The sequence below is a fragment of the Coniophora puteana genome (genome assembly GCF_000271625.1).
Source record: "Coniophora puteana RWD-64-598 SS2 unplaced genomic scaffold CONPUscaffold_3, whole genome shotgun sequence".
NCBI lineage: Eukaryota > Fungi > Basidiomycota > Agaricomycetes > Boletales > Coniophoraceae > Coniophora > Coniophora puteana.
In genome coordinates, this window is record NW_006913055.1 from 420656 (window position 1) to 435932 (window position 15277).

General features: G+C 50.7%; 4 protein-coding genes across 4 annotated transcripts; 1 reads left to right on the forward strand and 3 right to left on the reverse strand.

Annotated features, from left to right (window-relative positions):
• Window positions 1-1940: 1940 nt before the first annotated feature.
• Window positions 1941-7820, forward strand: CONPUDRAFT_99245 (MFS transporter). Its single transcript, XM_007767433.1, has 10 exons — window positions 1941-2043; window positions 2120-2437; window positions 2510-2846; window positions 5278-5317; window positions 6093-6112; window positions 6168-6328; window positions 6389-6523; window positions 6577-6733; window positions 6787-7300; window positions 7353-7820. The coding sequence occupies exons 3-10, from the start codon at window positions 2658-2660 to the stop codon at window positions 7607-7609; spliced, it is 1473 nt and encodes a 490-aa protein (XP_007765623.1). The 5' UTR covers window positions 1941-2043; window positions 2120-2437; window positions 2510-2657; the 3' UTR covers window positions 7610-7820.
• Window positions 7821-8114: 294 nt separating this feature from the next.
• Window positions 8115-9260, reverse strand: CONPUDRAFT_50941 (terpenoid synthase; the record flags this gene model as incomplete). Its single annotated transcript, XM_007767140.1, has 3 exons — window positions 8115-8459; window positions 8518-8806; window positions 8869-9260. The coding sequence occupies 3 exons, from the start codon at window positions 9258-9260 to the stop codon at window positions 8115-8117; spliced, it is 1026 nt and encodes a 341-aa protein (XP_007765330.1).
• A 1388-nt stretch (window positions 9261-10648) lies between these two features.
• CONPUDRAFT_119059 (aldo-keto reductase) lies at window positions 10649-12148 on the reverse strand. Its single transcript, XM_007767434.1, has 9 exons — window positions 12092-12148; window positions 11988-12024; window positions 11870-11925; window positions 11795-11812; window positions 11373-11732; window positions 11248-11319; window positions 11080-11193; window positions 10907-11021; window positions 10649-10849 (listed from the first exon to the last, which is right to left on the reverse strand). The coding sequence occupies exons 1-9, from the start codon at window positions 12128-12130 to the stop codon at window positions 10812-10814; spliced, it is 849 nt and encodes a 282-aa protein (XP_007765624.1). The 5' UTR covers window positions 12131-12148; the 3' UTR covers window positions 10649-10811.
• Window positions 12149-12986: 838 nt separating this feature from the next.
• On the reverse strand, window positions 12987-14432 carry CONPUDRAFT_51500 (D-lactaldehyde dehydrogenase; the record flags this gene model as incomplete). Its single annotated transcript, XM_007767169.1, has 7 exons — window positions 12987-13201; window positions 13265-13508; window positions 13564-13643; window positions 13701-13882; window positions 13946-14006; window positions 14068-14155; window positions 14226-14432. The coding sequence occupies 7 exons, from the start codon at window positions 14430-14432 to the stop codon at window positions 12987-12989; spliced, it is 1077 nt and encodes a 358-aa protein (XP_007765359.1).
• Window positions 14433-15277: the final 845 nt, after the last annotated feature.

Genomic DNA, 15277 nt, shown 5'->3' on the forward strand with positions numbered 1-15277 from the left:
TCTTTAGAGTCTTCTTCGAAGTCATATCCTTGTTAACAGGAGGCGAATAGGGAGCTTCGCGGACCTAACGATGTCGGGATGGGTCGTACAATAATTATCTTGCCCACAGTGGGTGCGGTCGCAGGGTGGATGATCACGGCGCTTGACTGTGTGAGTAAGGTCTACAGGAGGACGCTGGAGGCAATGCCACGTCGTTTGCCGACTCGGAGTGATGGAAGGAGGCGAGTTACCTGGTTCAAAGCGTGCTATCCTTCGCGGCCAATGTCAGTGACCGTAGGAGAGGCCCACAGAAGTGGAGACTGCTCGGAGATATACAAGACGAGTGACAAGTGACAGGACCAACAAGTGCGTCCAGTCCACGATCGCAGCGGACATGGAGGCCCGCTGCTGATTGGTTGTGCAAGAGCTGGCTCGGAGGTTACCAAGCAAGAACAAGCTAGGCCTGGAGATCAGCCTCGAGGCAGCAACCAGGTAGCGATTAGTCGCTGGAATCGAGCGCAAAACCATCCAGCGAATATCTTCCTGTCATCGGGCGCCCTCGTTCCTCTAGCTCACTCGTGGTGCCGGACAGGTGTTGTCATCGAGCTTTATGATGTTGATATTTCAATGTCTCTGCCATAACGGAAAGATTCCTTATCGATATCCACCCTACCCATGGTCACGAAGCGAATGTGGCTGCTGCATTGTTTGTCTTCTGGTGTTCCATTCATGGCCCCGCCTCATCATGCGTCATCTGCCAGCTTTTACTTCTTCATCAGAACTGTTCGTGTCACCTTTGACAGGTCCTCGGCGTATGGGGTTGCCATAAAGGCGTGACTTCGTCGGCCCGGCTAAATAATACGAGAAAGTCTAAAATGCTTCCGTCAAGGCGATGCGAAATAGACGCTGGAGAGCACTCGTGGGATTTCATCATCGCTTTGAGATTTCTTGGGGACCGATGCATTGATGAGTTAATTGAGGTGCTTTAAAGGTTAGTGGATTATATGGCACCCGTGCGTAGATGTAGAAGGCAGTTCGAGTTCAACTGGCGAAAGGTTTGTTGCGTCATATTTGGTGACCATCACCCGCGTTGCCCAATTCGGAACATTTAACCATCGTTCTCGCCATCTTGCTCCTCGACATCGCTGCAGACGTCCGATTTGTGGACTCTCCTTCCTGAAACAGTCCAACCTTGGACCACTAGCCTTATGTCTTCAAAATCCCGAAACCGCTTAAGCATACGGAAGCGAGGGGGACATTGACCAGGGCTTGAGGCTGGATATCCCACAGTGCGGTATTGTTCCGTTCTTGTTCTTGCAATACCTATCAAAGGTACGTTGACTTTTACACGAGGGGAAACAACCTTGAAGCGATGGTGGCTTCCGTTCGCAGACTTATTGTGGCGGAAGTATCTTACACTCGACTGGTAGAGGCGAAGAAGCATGGTCTGAGCCTTATAAACACTCCCCGTTCTCCCAAAGTGAGGTGAAGCTCCAAATGGGTGGATAGGGCTTCAGCAGTTGAGGCCGAGCTGAAAAATCAACCTTTGCTTCAAGGTACTGTACGCTCGCTCATTTCGAACGCAGTGGTCGCCCAAATGGCTGACATGCTTAGTATCTTTTTCCGTATTCCGATCGCAGCTGCGAAGAGGCCCGCTTTCAGCCGCTTTGTTGATATGGACCACAAACCCTGCTTACGTCGGGGCGATTCCACCCATACTCGGGAGTGCAGTGAAGACGAGAGGATGTTGGGCGCCCCGAATCACGAGCGAAAGAGATGTGCGCGTGTTACCCCTATCTCATCGTCGTCTTCTGACTGCGTTATCCCCTACTAACACTACCTGCATTGGCTTCTCTGAATCTTCTTCACACCCGTTCACTCCAGCTTACGAGCTCCGGATCATGCCTTCACGAAAGAAGGACGCTCCACTTCCTTGGTAAACGGTTGCCAAATCTTCAGCCACATTCATCCCACGCAGCGGATAACGGTCGTTGTCCGGCATGTTGCGTAACAGCGAATTCTTCACAGCATTCTCTTCGACATCTCTTCTGTCTCACCATCATCGTAAGTTTGCATCTTCCACATTCCCGTATAGAACTGCGCTTGTCTTCGTAGACCGCAGTTAAGCTCATCTGGTCAGGTGTGTATGTACGCTCTTCCCCGTTTCACGCATGCAACGGCGCACGGACCGTCGACCGAGGTGCATACACGTCAAACAATCTTTCCATCAAATTCTCGAACGACGGACTCTCAATAATTGTTCGCCTATGGGAACTGCCCCTATTCATTACTAAAACCAACCTCCTGTCTATGCCCATCTCATGGCCTCCGCATCGCTTGCACGTCGGAACACCAGGCGGCATAAAGGACGCATCGGATCCAGGATCATAGCACTCTGGCGGTATGGACCGTCGCTCATTTTCTGTGTAATGCCTTTCCCCTATAGCGGATAACGCCCGTACGTTCGTGAAGTTTCGGTGCATTTTTATCGGAATTCAGTCGCTCAAGCGGGTGTTTCATTTGATTTCAGTCACCGACCCACTCTTACCAGATACGATGACCTTCTCGTTGATTGTGGATTGCGTGCCGCATTCTCTGGGGATAAAACTCTGGTTGATCTTTGCGCTGCAAGCTGGCATCTTTTCCCTCCGTCCTCCATCCACCTACCTCCTAGTGTGATGCAGGCTGCGCCTCCCGAGCCCGTTCGCGATGAAGCTGTCCAGCAGAGTGTCGGGCTCCTCTCTGAGCAGCCTGAACAGCGGAAGTCAAAGGGAAACCCGTTACCTAGAGGGCAAATCCTAATTGTCATGCTGGGGCTCATCATCGAGCCCGTCGCGTCTGGCTCCATATATCCGTACATCAACCAGGTTGGCGACAGTACGCTTCTCTTGCGAAACGGGTGCTCATTGCATTATTTGTGTAGCTCATCGGTGAGCTGGACATCACTGGGGGAGACCATCACTAAATGGGCGGATCGAATATAAGTACATGAGCAGTAGTAGAATCAGTTATAACTGACACCGTACCTTAATGATATTTCGAATCTCCAGCACGAGTGGAGTGTAAAGTCCGTTTTTAACATATGGGAAATCAGACCAAAATCAGACGGTGAAATGGTCAGATCAGGGATGATATTATAATATTGATGGCTATCTTACCGTTGACGGAGCCTGCATGATAATTACATGATAAGAACGGCTAGTGTTTTATGCCGTATGATCAAAACTCACACCATATGATGAGGACTCGCAATCTCGCCCATGATTCCAATAACAAGACATTCATTGTGAATATTATATAGTACATGATGTAGCATTATTCGAGATTAAACCGACTAACAAAGTTAACACACAAGAGCAGCAAGGATGCACGAGAGCAGGGACACAAGATCAGCAGCAGTAGATGAGCGCAGGAAGTACAAAGAAAGAATTAAAGCTTATAGACCGTGAAGCGAAAGCTGGAAGGGAGCAAGAAAATAAAAACATACATTTGGGCGAACACAGGCCCGGGACAAACAATCTCTGCGAAGGGAGGGGACGTGAGCGAAATGAAGCAGTGATACACTGATATAATATACCTAGTTGCCAGTCCTCTTCGCCGGTGGTTTTCCCCCTGTACTGATCCTGGCACTCTTTGCCCTGGTTCGAGTGGCAGGTTTTGGCGCTGGCACTGGATCTTCTTCAATTGAGGGGAGGTCGGACTCGACAGCGCTCTCTGGTGCCGCGCTACCGGAGGATGTGGTTGTTAGAAGCTATAGTATATTAGACTATAGAGCAAGTGTCAGTGTGTGTCCTGTATCGCATAGTGAGCAAAATGTGCTTACCCCCATACGCAGTAGTACATGCGGATGGGGGAAAGCAAGGGGAGAGGTCGCCCATATATACATGTCGGCGACCCCATGCATTCCAACCTTTATCCCTTCACGTTGTCCCGCTTCTCTGCTTCTCTACCTCTCCCGAGCATCCCGAGCTGTCCTCTATCCGCTTCTCTGCTTCTCCCAAGCATCCCAAACCGTCCTCTGTCCGCTTCTCCGCTTCTCCCGGGCATCCCGAGCCATCCACCAGACCAACGCCGGAGCGGTGTACAACCTCACTCCAACAGAGAGTGGTGATACCAGTGATGAAAAAGGAGACACAGCAGAGCTTGCTGAGGCAGAGACTGCAGCATGCATGAATGAAGGGCTTTTTTTGGGTGAAGACGAGGCTCTCACCAATGCAACCGGGTTTGCATCATTATAAAGGTCAGCGGGTATTCGAATCTCTACCGTTTTTATTGTTCGTTAGTGTTCGTGTCTACCTAAAGCGGTGGCTGCCATATGCAGTTGAAGTTATCGCTCAATGATAATTTTGTTTCTGAGATGGTCTCCGTATTTTATATTCGACCAACAAATGTACGAGCAAGATCATCAATTTTGATCAATGGTAAAGTGTCCGCGACATGGTGTTCGGCCGAAATTCACTGCCATACCGTAACGATATGTTCACTCAATGGGAATGCGTCACCATTCGTGATCATGCAAAACTGTCTCGATGACGATATTATAACGGTGATCACATCACAGAAAGTGCGGCCGGACAATCGACCACTGTGGCCGTTGTCAGAACCGGGTTTACCTTATCATGCATTCTGAGAGATTACGTTCGTATACGAGCTCTTGTAGAATATATCGGAAGTCTGCAGAATTCCAATCGCGTCTGCAAGGCGCTGTGAAGTTCATGCTCGAATTGTAAAGCAATGTGAACTTTGTCTAAATGGGGTGTCGTTTGACAAGGCATCAAGTTAGCTTGTCATTATCACTCTATCTATGTCGCTGCCTTTCCAGAACCGTGTATGTTTGACAAGACTACTCACACACCGACAACGGGCTTGTACGCGCTGGCGCACTACTCCGGGCTAAGGTTAGGGATAGTAACCCACAAATGAACAACTCGTGTTTCTGACAGCGTGTGAGGTGGGTTTTGGTTTTTGGGGCCAAATCCAACATGTGCTGTCAAAGGGAAGCCGCCCAGAACAAGTGTTCTGCCCAAGAGCGTTTTCCTGTATGTGTGACAGCACATGTGGAGCGAAGAAACAACAGGGACTCGAAATTAAAGAGATAATTGACAGCGTCGCGAATTCAATTTCAGACTCCGATGACAAATGCGGCAACTCCCCTATATTCTACTTGCGCGACCATCCGAAATCAACCACACAACACAAGCCAATATATATACTGTATAGCATAGATTCATTATCCCAGAATGTCTGAATGCAGAAGTAGACAGCTCATGACGGTTCGGGAGTTTCGGGAGAAGCAAGAGAACCAGAGAAGCGGGAACGGGTGAAAGGACAAAAGGGCGTAGAAGAAGCAGAAGGACTTTGGAATGCCAGAGTTTCTGGTACTTAAGAGACGGGCATCTCTCGCCTGATTTCGTCTCGCCGGCAACCTTCTCCCCGCCATGATGCACCACCCTCTTGCCACCTGTCACCTATTATTATTATCACTATTATTATTATGTTATGTGCATTTCTTGCGCGCTTAGTCATGTACACCTCGCTTTGTATGGGCCTTATGCTCACCTCCGCTTTGTGTACTCCCTTGCATTGTCAGCGGCTACCCTCTGGGTACCCTTCTCTTAATCACGTATTATTGCTGTCGTACATTAGTCGGGTTCAAGTATGATATGACAATGCATGACAATAAGAAGTGTGCTATAATCGTAATTTTTGGCTCATAAGAGGTGTGATTAATATATGGTCACTGTACTCATGATGTTGCACCCGGACACAGTCACTATGCCACCTACAAGGGCCACAGTGCCTGTAAGCAGACCCAGCCTTGTAACATCACTCGGGTGTTGACACGGTCGCTTCAACTTCTGTCAAATCCTCCTCATCTTGTCAAAGTTGAAGCTGCTTTGTTTGACTTGTGAGGTACCCTAAGTTACTCCGGCTGCTGTGACCCTTGTAAGCAATTATGGACCTTATTGTCGGCATGTAAGCCCAGCGCACTTTTAGTGATGCACTCGGTATAACGGTCAAACTTTTCCCACCCATTTAGTGATGACGATGCAAAAGTTGGTGTGTCATATGTTTCACATTTCTTTCTAATCAAACGCTCAATGTCCGTACAGGCTATTACGCAGGGCTCATAGTAAGATCTGGCACCATACACGGCTGTTAAGCATCGATGACTAACATTTGCATAGGAATCGCTGTTCTTTTTTACGCAATTCCTCACAATATTGCACTACAGCCGCTTGTCGGACCGGGTGGGCCGGAAGCCGGTCTTGCTCTTGGGAACCTTCGCCCTTTCGTTGTCTATGCTCTGCTTCGGGCTCTCGAAAACGTTCACCACATTGGTGTTGAGGTGAACATCCATTCTATGTTCTTTTATTTGATACCGACATTGCCTGACCCGCTCTTCTAGCCGGTGTATAACTGGGGCTCTCAATGGGAACATCGGTGTGATGAAAAGCATGATGGGCGAGATGTCCGACTCGACGAATATGGCCCGGGCGTTCTCGCTCATGCCTATCGCCTGGTCTACCGGAGGTGTCCTTGGGTAAGTCTTGGTTCGCGCAGTTTTGCATATCAACGTGACGTGTTCGATCCCAGCCCTGCCATCGGTGGAATTTTATCCCGTCCGCAGGACCACTGGCCCCATCTCTTCAGCGGGGCGTTCTGGGCAGAGTATCCATACTTCCTTCCGTCCGCTATTGCTGCTGGGTTCGCGATGTTTACATTCTTGATCATGCTTTTCTTCTTGAAAGAGGTAAGTCAATGTGTGACACTCCTGTTCTTGCACTAACAGCCTATGTGATCCAGACCCTTCCCCGCAGATCTACACACGACAAAAGCGGGCTGCTCTCAGACCGCGAAGGGTCCGCCGATGGATATGGGACGTTTGGATCCTCAGATTCTACCAAAACCGATGACGAACCTGTCCCTCTACGTGCACTCCTGATACCGTCGATTCTGACACTCGTCGCCAACTACGGCGTGATCGCGATCTTGGAGACGTCTATATACGTTCTCATTCCCCTTTACTTTTCGACGCCTATCGAGCTCGGCGGTCTCGGATTCGATCCTCGTCAAATTGGTTATTGTCTTATCATCTTCGGCTTCATCAATGGTTTCTTCCAGGCCTTTTGTTTCGCCCCAATCATTGGACGGCTGGGACCCAAGACCTTCTTTACCCTAGGAGTCACCGCGTACATCCCGGTCTTCTTGTGCTGTCCGCTTGCGAACTATATCACGTTCAATCAGGGAATGACGCCAACTGTGTGGGGCTTGCTGGCCATCGTCCTAATATGCGCGGTTCTGCAAGACTCTTCATTCAGTGAGTTCACGCATTTTCCTGGTCGGAGGTGTATGTACTGATGCGTCTCTAGGTTGTATCATGATGTTCATCACGGCCGCCGCTCCGAACAAGAGATCGCTCGGTGCGACAAACGGTCTTGCACAGATGACGGGATCCATCGCGCGCGCCGTTGGACCGGCCGTTGCGACTTCGATGTTCGCGTATTCGGCGGGGCACGATGTTATGGGAGGGTACGCGGTATACGTGCTGTTGATGTTCGTCGCATTTGGCTCGCTCAGGCTCGCTTCGTATTTGCCGGAGGAGCTGGGGCAAAAGAGTTTGTATTAGATGGACAGAGTGCTACGCTCAGTCGAAGGTATCGTGTAGTTTCCCTCGGGTTTTATGGGCATTGTCTTTGGGTCGCACTGGTTGACGTGTCATATACAGGAGTCATCAGTTTTTGGTAGCGTTTTAGCTTTTCGTTCTTGCCAGTAGAATGTGTATATATCCCATGCTATATAGTTCCGTGTTGTAACATACCGACATGAGTTCTTCTGAATCACAGAGTCAATACAATCACTTTGATGAGCTATTTCGCGTTAACTGTACAACGTGGTCTGATTCATTGATTCAAGCAACAGATGGATACCGATGAGTAGAGTATGCGTGACATGACATAACAAGTGCGTGATCGTGAAGAAAGCGGGCAGACGAAGGATGAGAAGGTCGAAGGGTGTCCAACGCCCCGAAAAGCCCAGAGTGAGAAATGCGAAGTATCTATGTGCAATGCTATCATGAAGAGGGAGAAGCCGTACGACTCCGTGTTTGTGAGTTGGCTATGCCGTTCACTACATTAAACCTTCTTCGGCGCCTTCATCGGCGACAATTTTACGACACCAGCCTGTCTGACCTCCTTTCCCCGCTTACCAAAGTACCGCTCCGTCTCGAAGCTCCAATGAAGCGAGCCGGCGATCCAGTCCTGTAACCCCATAACGTACTTCTGCACGTCACAGTCGACGTCCGGACCCCACGACGGGAGTGTGGTACGACCCGACTCGAAGCGCGTGATGGAGGCGGCGCAAAGCTGGCCAACGAAGTCGACAGCGCCCTGGAGGGATAGCCCGTGCTGCGCCATGAGCAAAGTTATCATGTTGTGCGTGTCTCCCAACGCTTGCTCTTTGTTATAAGAGAAGACGTCCTAAATAATTCCGTCAGTATGCTGATGATTCGTGCTTACAAACAGTAAATCGACTTACGTTCGACCAGGTGACGAGGTCGTTCGTCGCCTCGGTCATAGACTGGATGATGGGGTGCTCGAATACCTCATCTGGTAGTTCGATGCCGGCTGCGTATTCCGCGAGAACGAACACAGGTCTACATCCGCTCGTATCGCGACGGAGCGCGATGTACGACTCGAGGTCTGGCATTACGCCTTTGGCGCGGTCCCGTGACTGCTGCTCGACGGCCCGGAAGAAATCCTCGAACGCGACGATAAAGCGGTGCTGCACTCGGGGACCGGCGGTACGTATCATCCTCAGCCAGAAGCTACGAGACGACGCAGACGTGAGCTTTCATATGGCATTTTAAGTGGCAAAGCTCCAGCTTACCTCCTCGCAAGGCGCCCCGCAGCCTTGTCCGTCTTCACGGTCGGATCGTAGAGCATGCCCATAACGCACTGCTCCAGGCCCCTGACGCCTGCCTCCGCGAACTCGTCGCTCCAGTCATCGAGCGTGAAGAGGAAGTTCATGTAGTCGGAGACGACGCGCAGCTCCGTCCGCGGGCAGTCTGGGTAGCACAAGGCGGTGAGGTATCCGGCCTTGAGACCCATGAACTTCTTGAGCTTGCGTCCGTTGCGTGGGGAGCGGAGCTGGGCGAGGCGGATGAGCCAGTCTTCTGAAGCAGCTGCAGCTGCGACGCAGTGCTTGTTGAGTCGAAGTGGGTAGGAACAGTGCGAGCTAAAGTCGGGGAGGAGGAAGTGAAATGGCTCTGGAAGGTGCATGGCGGTCTGTTTTTGCGTCTTCTGCGCGGTGGCACGCGTCCTGCTTGGGTGGGTGGCGTTCATGGTAACAGGTAGTGGAGAATACGATGGTGATGAAGAAGAGCACGTTGTTGAAGTCGACAACCACGAAGAAGGGTACGGAAGAAGAAAACGAAAAGGTGAACGAAAGCGGGGCCAAGAGGAGCGCAGGAGCGAGAAACGCTATACGAGGCAAATATGTGTCCCTCCTGAGAGCACCCTTACCAGCGAGCCTATTTGTATCTTGCCTAAGTCCGATGTTTGGGGGCTAAACGTGGACGACTCTATGGCCCATCCTATTGTCTTGCGTCGCTCGTGCCCTGCCTCGTTTCCCCAAAGAGAACGCGCATATACGCACCTTTCTCAAATTCCCATCCCGGATCATTCGGGTCGTGCGTTCCACATATGTGGAAACGCTACATCTTGACGATCTTCATGGACGCTTTAGAGTAGCGGTATCGAGCCGAGGTAGCCATGATGACCACGACAGCGTTTCGTACCCTGTGCACGTAACATGTGAGGTGTCAGTACTGGCTGCTCATCGCGTTTAGGTGGGCGATGGACGAACCGGTAGGCAGTCGCAATGTGTTTGGGACGTCCAATGATACACCAGCCCTCGAACTCCTTGAGCTCTAGATGGTCGGCTTGGTGCGTCAATGGTGACTCATTGTTGGCAGAATGAGGGTCTATGGATCACATGTCACGGGCTTATTTGTGAGGAAAGAAGGAGCCGTACGGGCGGCTACAAACTCTAAACATAGCGGCGTCAATAGTTTGTCTGATGCACGTTTGGTGATCGTTCCTACTCCTGTTGATCTGGTCCAGTAGGTCCCAGTGTGTCTTTGGGCTGTCGAAGAGCCGGATGATTGTTGAAGCTTGCTTGCGTTCTTTTACGTTCTTTTGCGTTTCTCCCAGCTACTCTTCAGGCGATACAGCTGCACTTGCGATGTCAGCGCAGCGGTCAACACACAGCCCCCGTGTAACGCGAACAAACTTCTTACCCTCCTTCCCAGCCTTATTGTCTAGCAAAGTGGAGCCGCTACGCAGGCTTGGAATAACCCATTGGTCGAAGACATCCCAGCAGGTCCACTCACATGTGAGAGCTTATTACTGTTTTCTATCAGTGCTAATTGTACCTGTGCAACGGGGCTGCTATCTAAGCGTTCCGACGGGAGAGGGAAAGACAAAAGACACTACCTTGATAAGGGAGTGTCGCAGAGACATGAGTGTTGAGTAGCCGGCACGATGATCTCCGCGTCCTGAGAGCTAGCTGTGACTGTTAACAAAAAGCTCGGACGAGAAAGGAAAGTCTGGAATTGGTCCCGCCCTTGACGAAGGTTTATCTCGGCGACATAGGCCGCAAGGGTAGTGGCATTTGGTCATCTAGATTTTATTGACCTTGTAAAAAGTAGGAACAGCAAGAACGAATCGGTTGAAGGGAGTTTACGAAAATTGTATGCGGACGTCCCAATACGAATTTAGGGGCAAGCACTATTTTTAGATTTGGGGATAGGCGCTCCTTCCTCCTGGCGCTTAAGGACAGTTGACAGGGTCCCAGTCCGTAACGAGATCTAGGAGCGAATATGGTCAGCACGAGACAGGTGAAGGCAGGCGAAATGCTTGCGTACACTCATCCAAGTTGTCGAGAAGCGCCATCTCTTCTTCGGTAAGCTCAAAGTCGAAGATCTGCGTGTTTTCAACGATGCGCTCCTTGCGGACGGACTTAGGTAGCGCGACAAAGCCCTGCAACGAGTTATAGATTTGAATAGTTCTCAGTGGGTATACAGCGATGAACTTCTACCTTCTGTAAGGAGTATCTCAGGAGCACGTGAGCGGGCGCTTTACTGTACTTCTTCGCCAGAGAAGTGATCGCCGGGTGACGGAAACGCATACCGCGGACAAGGGGAGCCCAGGCCTAGAATACCATTGTTGAGCTTAAAAGACTGAATGGTGACGTGCATATGCTGACCTGAAGAACGACGTTCCTCTCTTTGCACCACTCGACAATGTCTGTCCGAGTCATGAAGGGATGCAAGTCAATCTGCAGACGCATATCAGTGTCCATCCAGTGGCCGCGCGGACGAGTATGCGTACTTGCTGAACAACGGGCAAGCCCATGCCCCATGCCTCCATTTCGCTCAAGTGCTTCATGCCAAAGTTGCTCACGCCGACACTCCGTATCTTGCCCGCCTTCTGTGCGTCGAGCACGCCTGCCCAGCTCTCACGACGAGCCTTCTCCCCACCGATCGGACCATGGATGAGGTAGAGATCGAGGTATCCAAGGCCGCAAGCTGCGAGAGACGCATCAATCGCTTTGGTGGTGGAAGCGCGTGTACCGTTGATCTTGAGTTTCGTGGTGTAGAAGATGTCTTCTCGGGGCGTGCCGGCGCGGGCGCAGAAGTCGCGGATTGCACGGCCACACTCACTTTCATTGTCGTACCAAGTTGCGGAGTCCTGGCGAGGGGAAGAAACAAGATAAGCCTACGTGACATCGGGAAGGGAGATGGTGTGCATACGATGTGACGGTATCCGGCCTATGTATGTGACCGCGTTAGATTGTCCCTGTGCTACAACCGTCGTAAAGCACGCACCTCAAGCGCCCACGTTACCCCATCATACGCGTCTTGCGAATCGACCTCGTATGTCCCTTGAAATCATCTGATCAGCCTTCAGACCTGGATGTACTAGCGACGCGCATGAAAAACTCACCGTAGCCCAGTATCGGCATCTCATATCCATCGACGAGCTGTATGCGTAGCAATCAACGTGCGTGTTCAGCCAAGCTTACAACCTTTCATGACAGAGTGGCATACCCTTATCGTTGAGTGCAAAGTGAGCTGTTGGGAGGACATGATTGCGGTTACGGTGAGAGATCTAGGTGAGGAAACGGTGCATCTATGGCGAACATCCCAAGGTACAGCGAACGTGCGTTTTTTCATTCGCACGGAGGCATCCCTCTGCGTAAAGATTTTACCAAATTCCATCGCACGATAGTGCACATATGGAAGCGTCGGTCCAGGCGTTGGATGTGACAGAATCCTTCGTGATTGACGCGTGCGGCATGTGCGCCGAGCGCGTTCTGGGGCCTGAACATATGCAGTTCGGCCGAGCAGGCACCGAGTTTTGACCGTTGACCTGGCCAGTAACGGATGCATCAGCAGCGTGGAGAGACCAAAGGTGCATGTCGGAACTGAGGACGCTGCGAGAGGGACAGACGGCTCTCCGCAATCACCCCCCAGCGACAGCGACAATAATAGGCTGGTGACTCCTGGAATAGAATCTCAAGGTCTCACCACTCGGGAAGTCTGACTTTCTGCTCAGTTCTCCTTTGGATGAGCTGGCCTCCTGAGATGTCGATAGAAGAACGATGGAGGCAATCGAGCTGTCATTGCGCAAGCAAAATGGAGAATTGTACCAGGATAGTGGTGGATGTAAAGGAACCTATTATCCGGTCAATCGTGCCGAAGAATGAAAAGCGATATTCAAACTCAGACGGCTTTTGCCGCGCTATCGCCACCACGGCGGCCAGCGAACGACGGCTGACTGCAGCCTGAGGGCCACTGCAAAGTAATCGGCAACTTCTCAGACGAAGGGGGATGACGACGGCTCATGCATCATGAATGTAGTTCGTTTTCCTCTTCTATTCAAGAACCTCGTGGCTATACCAAGACACGGATGGGTGGAGTTGCTAGAGTAATCCACACCTCCTTACTCGCTGACATTGACTATCCACTCAGAACCCCTCCGCTGGAAATCCTCCAAAGTGTCCCTTGTCAACTCTTCCATGGAGCACCACTCTATACCTAGAACCTCTTTCGAAAGCCTTGAATCAAGCGTATTCTTTACTCTCTTGATGCCATCGGGAAGTCCTTTGGCTAAACTGCCTTCGTACGGCTGTGGCTTCAGCCCATTCGCCGTATCAACTAGATGGATACAAGGTGAGTGAAAGAAAGATGTAAACAATTAATGAACCAAAATTAACATACAGAAGTCCTGCCAAACATGCGGATATCCCGCCGCGCAGAAGATACGCTTGCCTCCAGCAGCCACCCTCTCGAGCGCACGGACATGTGCCTCTGCGCAGTCTCTCACGTCGATCCAGCCTCCGCCTGGGCTGGTGAGCGGATCTGTCGAGCCCGTCGCAGGAAGCTCTCCTTTGACCACCGCATCGAACCAGTATTTCGCGGAAGAGTTGAGCGCACTGGGTTTGTTGACGTCGTGGATGGGTGGCTGTCCCAAAGTAATTTGCGTATCTAACGGTACTGAAATAACAGAGCAGACGTACACCGTACACCCAAGGCGGGTTGAGAACACTGACATCCCAGCTTATCTCGCTCTTATGCTTTTCGACAAACTCCCAAACGGCTTTTGACGTCATAGGTCAGATTGTCATAGGCAATTTCGGGAAGTTATAGATCATACCTTGCTCCGATTTCACCTTGGACGCGCAGTATTTTGCATATGAACTGGCGTTCTCAGCCTTCTCATCGCTTTCGGCCATGGTGGTCACATTCCAGTCCTTCTCGGTATATGTCACCGGATGATCGCTTTGGTACTCGACGGCAGCCATGGACGACGTTATCACGACGCGCTTCGAAGATGTGCTGCAGGTGTTTGTCAAAGTTAATTGCGGGCATCTCACAGACATCATGGTATATGGGACATACCCATGCTTCAGTGCACTGTGCAGAATTGCAGTCACGCCCCCAACAGCCGGTTTGACGATCTCTATTAGCATATTCAAGTATAAGTCAGTTGTGAGTTATGTGCACCAATAGAGACAACGTACCATCAGGGTGACCCGAAATTGCGACCACAGGCGACGCCGTGTGCACGATTCCTTCGACTCCCTTGACAACTTCGTCGAACGCACCTTCCTATGTGCAAAAATATAAGTACTGCACATACTAGAGAAACCCCAGTAACGCTCCACAACGCGTCGCGCACCTTCGCGAGGTCCGGTACAATCGCGAGCTCTAGCCTATCGTCGTACGTGCTGAACGAGCCCAGTAGGTGCTTCCCGCGCTGTTCAGAGCGCACTACCGCACGGACGGAGAACCCGCGCTCGAGCAGCTTTCGGACGATCCACGTGCCGATGTAGCCGTTCGAGCCGGTGACTAGGATAGTGCTGGATTTGTTTGTTACTTCTGGCATGTTTTCTCGAGATAACTGCTTAGTCTAGGTGGACGGATAGAGCTTTTTATAAGGGGCGGGAAAGGGTGTTTGACTGTGCATTTCGGGCCATGTTTTAGCCCGGAAACCGGTCAGTATGACGAAGGACTTCGAAGATAAGGCAAAGTTTTGTGGCTACTGGTCTCCTCAGACCCCTCGGTTGTATAAGACGATGCGTCATATTGGTTTTTTCTTAGTGTCATTGGTAAGCCAAGCTATCGCAAAGTGGGCAGATGCTGATATGTGAGTTTATCAACACCCGTTCTACTAGTCCGCTTTCATTGGCATTAATAAAGTGAGTGAATACTCCATACACCCTTTGTCAGTCTCACTGCTCACATTTTGGTTTGCCAAGGGAGAATATTTTCCCGTGAATGCTAATGCAATGATGGTGTACGCACGGATAGTGGGACAAGCGTAGTCAGTACTTAGCGTGTTCACGCATATTCGTAGTCACTCATCCTAGCTATACGATGTGTCTCGTCTTTGTCTTCTCCAGGAGTACCTACTCCAACGTCCTTACGTGTCAACGAGCATAACACTCCACAAAACGACACAATGGCGTCAGACTCAAGTAATCACAGAGCGCTCTAATTATGGGACCAGCTCGAACCAGTAACAAACCTCTTCTTATTACGTCTTTGCCACCGCACTCTCTGCTAGGAATTATCTGTGCCAGACTCCAAAATACCGAGTCATGTACGTTGTAGTGGTCATATTAACACATCTTCGATCGGCATGATACTGAATGCTGCTACTAGTAAGCGTGTGAAAGAGGTGGTGTGAAAATCTGATACAAAGGTTGACCACAGATGCTGCACACAGTT

Bases quoted from the DNA above. Each gene is read 5' to 3' on its own strand.
- CONPUDRAFT_99245 (XM_007767433.1), top strand. From the start codon at position 2,658: ATGCAGGCTGCGCCTCCCGAGCCCGTTCGCGATGAAGCTGTCCAGCAG. The intron at 6,329-6,388 runs GTGAACATCCAT...CCGCTCTTCTAG, and splicing joins TTCACCACATTGGTGTTGAG to CCGGTGTATAACTGGGGCTC. The intron at 7,301-7,352 runs GTGAGTTCACGC...ATGCGTCTCTAG, and splicing joins TCTGCAAGACTCTTCATTCA to GTTGTATCATGATGTTCATC.
- CONPUDRAFT_119059 (XM_007767434.1), bottom strand. From the start codon at position 12,130: ATGTCCTCCCAACAGCTCACTTTGCACTCAACGATAAGG. The intron at 11,926-11,987 runs GTGAGTTTTTCA...GATGATTTCAAG, and splicing joins GATGCCGATACTGGGCTACG to GGACATACGAGGTCGATTCG. The intron at 11,022-11,079 runs GTAGAAGTTCAT...AACTCGTTGCAG, and splicing joins TGAGATACTCCTTACAGAAG to GGCTTTGTCGCGCTACCTAA.